The sequence below is a fragment of the Eptatretus burgeri genome, chromosome 1, assembly GCF_056783735.1.
Source record: "Eptatretus burgeri isolate ZD-2024b chromosome 1, Ebu_testis_v1, whole genome shotgun sequence".
In the NCBI taxonomy this organism is placed as follows: Eukaryota; Metazoa; Chordata; class Myxini; order Myxiniformes; family Myxinidae; genus Eptatretus; species Eptatretus burgeri.
In genome coordinates this window covers 28,924,160-28,926,380 of record NC_140961.1, presented here as the reverse complement: position 1 = coordinate 28,926,380, position 2,221 = coordinate 28,924,160, and the positions used below count along the sequence as shown (strand labels likewise).

Genomic DNA, 2,221 nt, shown 5'->3' with positions numbered 1-2,221 from the left:
TTACAGCAAAGGTCTTTTATTTCCATGTAAAATTACATTATGAAGCATAAAATATGGAAAAAAGAAACTATTAACAAGTACTCAGCAATATACACAGCTCGCACTTTCGAACCGAGATGACACGACACATGCTTGCAGGCATAAACAACTGTATTGAACATATTGCACAAAATAAACTCCCAAAGTCTGGACACTTGAGAGAAAGCTTGGATTTGGCTTCCCATGCCCTCCTGATGCGCAAAGCAGCTGTGGGAGCTTGATTGAGGAAGAAAAAAAAACAAGGAAAATACACCCCGAACCACACACACACACACACACACACACACACACACACACACACACACACAGTATGGAAGTCCAACAGCATCGGTGCTGCCATTTGATTCCTATTTATAACAGCAGAAGATATTTTAAACAACAACTGGTTATGTATCACTTGTAACCGTCACAGTCTGCTGCCGTGCCTTGGTCTCCAAAAGTTCCAAGACTGCGTGCACGTGGCAAACCTCTTGCCGCCGGGCTTGTCGTATCTCTACAGAGCCCTGGGGATCTATCGAGTCCAAATGAAGTAACTCCTTGATCAGGAGTTCCTCAAGGCGAAGGTAACATTTATCTCCTTCTTTACCTTGGAAAGCATTAACCTCCTCTGCTAATTTATGTACCTTCTCTTCTACATTTGCAATCATTTCCATGCTGTTCCGAGCTTTGACACCGTCGCTGGCACTGCTGCCGGCTACGGCCTCACCACTGTCGGTGACTCTGCATTTGCACATTGGCTCTTCCATGCTGCTTGGACCTTGCGCAGAACTCTTCTCTCCACCAGATGCCGCACAATTGTCAATGTCATGTACGGGTGGAACAAGGGGCACTTCCTTGACCTGGGTGGGAACATCAGGCCCATCTCTCAGCTGCTCTTCAACACATTCTTGAGCAGGTGGAACTACTGTGACTTGAATCGGTGCACTTGATGCTCTACTTTGGTGGGTTGTATTATTGGGTTCACCAAAGATCTCTGGGTCTGTGACATGCCGTCTCGCCGATGAACCCCTTCCAGTTTGTACAGGGACATTGGATGTGTTACCTGGCTGCACTCCAGCATGTTGCACATTCCTGTTTTCAGGGTCTGTGGCATGTCGTCTTCCCTGTGTGTTCTTCAAAAACCGGACCGGTGGAACACACGGCTTCTGTGACCAAGAAGTAATGGTGGGGTTGCTGCTGTTTGGTTCTGTGACACAAGTTACAGTTGGACCTCTCCAACCATGAATCGGCACATTTGTCACACCTTGCGGCACTCCTGCACCAGAAAGATTCCTCTCTGGTTCTTTGTCCTGGCATTGACTGTCTGCACTGAGGATATGAATAGGAATAATACGTTCTCCAGATTGCAGATTGGGAGGAGTTGCCACTTGATGTTGCTGATGTGCACCGTATGCCTTCGGCATTTCGTCGTCGGCGTTGCCAATTGTTTTGTAATCTTTCAATTTGTCTTGGTGTTGAACTGCTGATGTTTCTTCCGTACGCATAGGAACGTCCAAATCATCCCTCTGATCCTGCCCTTTGCTGCTCGTCTGGGCGCAGGACCATCCGCTTTGTGCGGCACTCGGGCCGGCAGCTGCACCAGTTGCATCCTCGTGTATCACAGGGATTGGAATGGAACCAACCCTTTCTGGCAAGTTGGCGGACATCTCGTGCTCGGCCTGCAAAGGGACGTGCGTTATTCAATACGTCAACCTACCCAGAAAATGTTTCAATCGGACTTTCGATAAAATATTCACTGACGAAGAGGTTCGTCGTTGTTCTCCAAACTCACCTGATTGTCACGTTGGACTGGGCTCGGAGCACCCACACCTGCCCGGAATCGAGGTCCTGTGTGTCTGTGAATGAAGTCCTGTGGCCAATCTGAGCCATGGAGGTTGCTCAATCGTCGGGGAAAGCCTTGAAACATCTAGAACGAGGCACAGTCGATATTAACAGTGATGTCATATATCTCTCTATCTCTCTATCTCTCTATCTCTCTATCTCTCTATCTCTCTATCTCTCTATCTCTCTCTCCAAACTGTCAAACAGGTTTATCGCCCACTGCGGACCCTAAAACAGCAAATTTGGCGTTCAGAACAGATTGACTATTTATAAATGTGGATCACATCCATGAGCTTTTCGACATTTCATTCGCAGATTTGAAACTGAGTTTTGAATCGCCACGTCACCGTCTCTATTACCT

General features: G+C 47.4%; 1 protein-coding gene across 1 annotated transcript in view; it reads right to left on the bottom strand.

Annotated features, from left to right (window-relative positions):
• Positions 1 to 2,221, bottom strand: part of LOC147034129 (uncharacterized) — a 2,946-nt gene continuing 725 nt past the window's right edge. Inside the window, exons 2-3 of the mRNA XM_085876932.1 lie at positions 1,811 to 1,945; positions 1 to 1,697 (exon numbers count right to left, since the gene is read on the bottom strand). Coding sequence (XP_085733058.1) covers positions 426 to 1,697; positions 1,811 to 1,945 — 1,407 coding nt within the window. The 3' untranslated portion in view covers positions 1 to 425. The remainder of the gene's footprint in view (positions 1,698 to 1,810; positions 1,946 to 2,221) is intronic.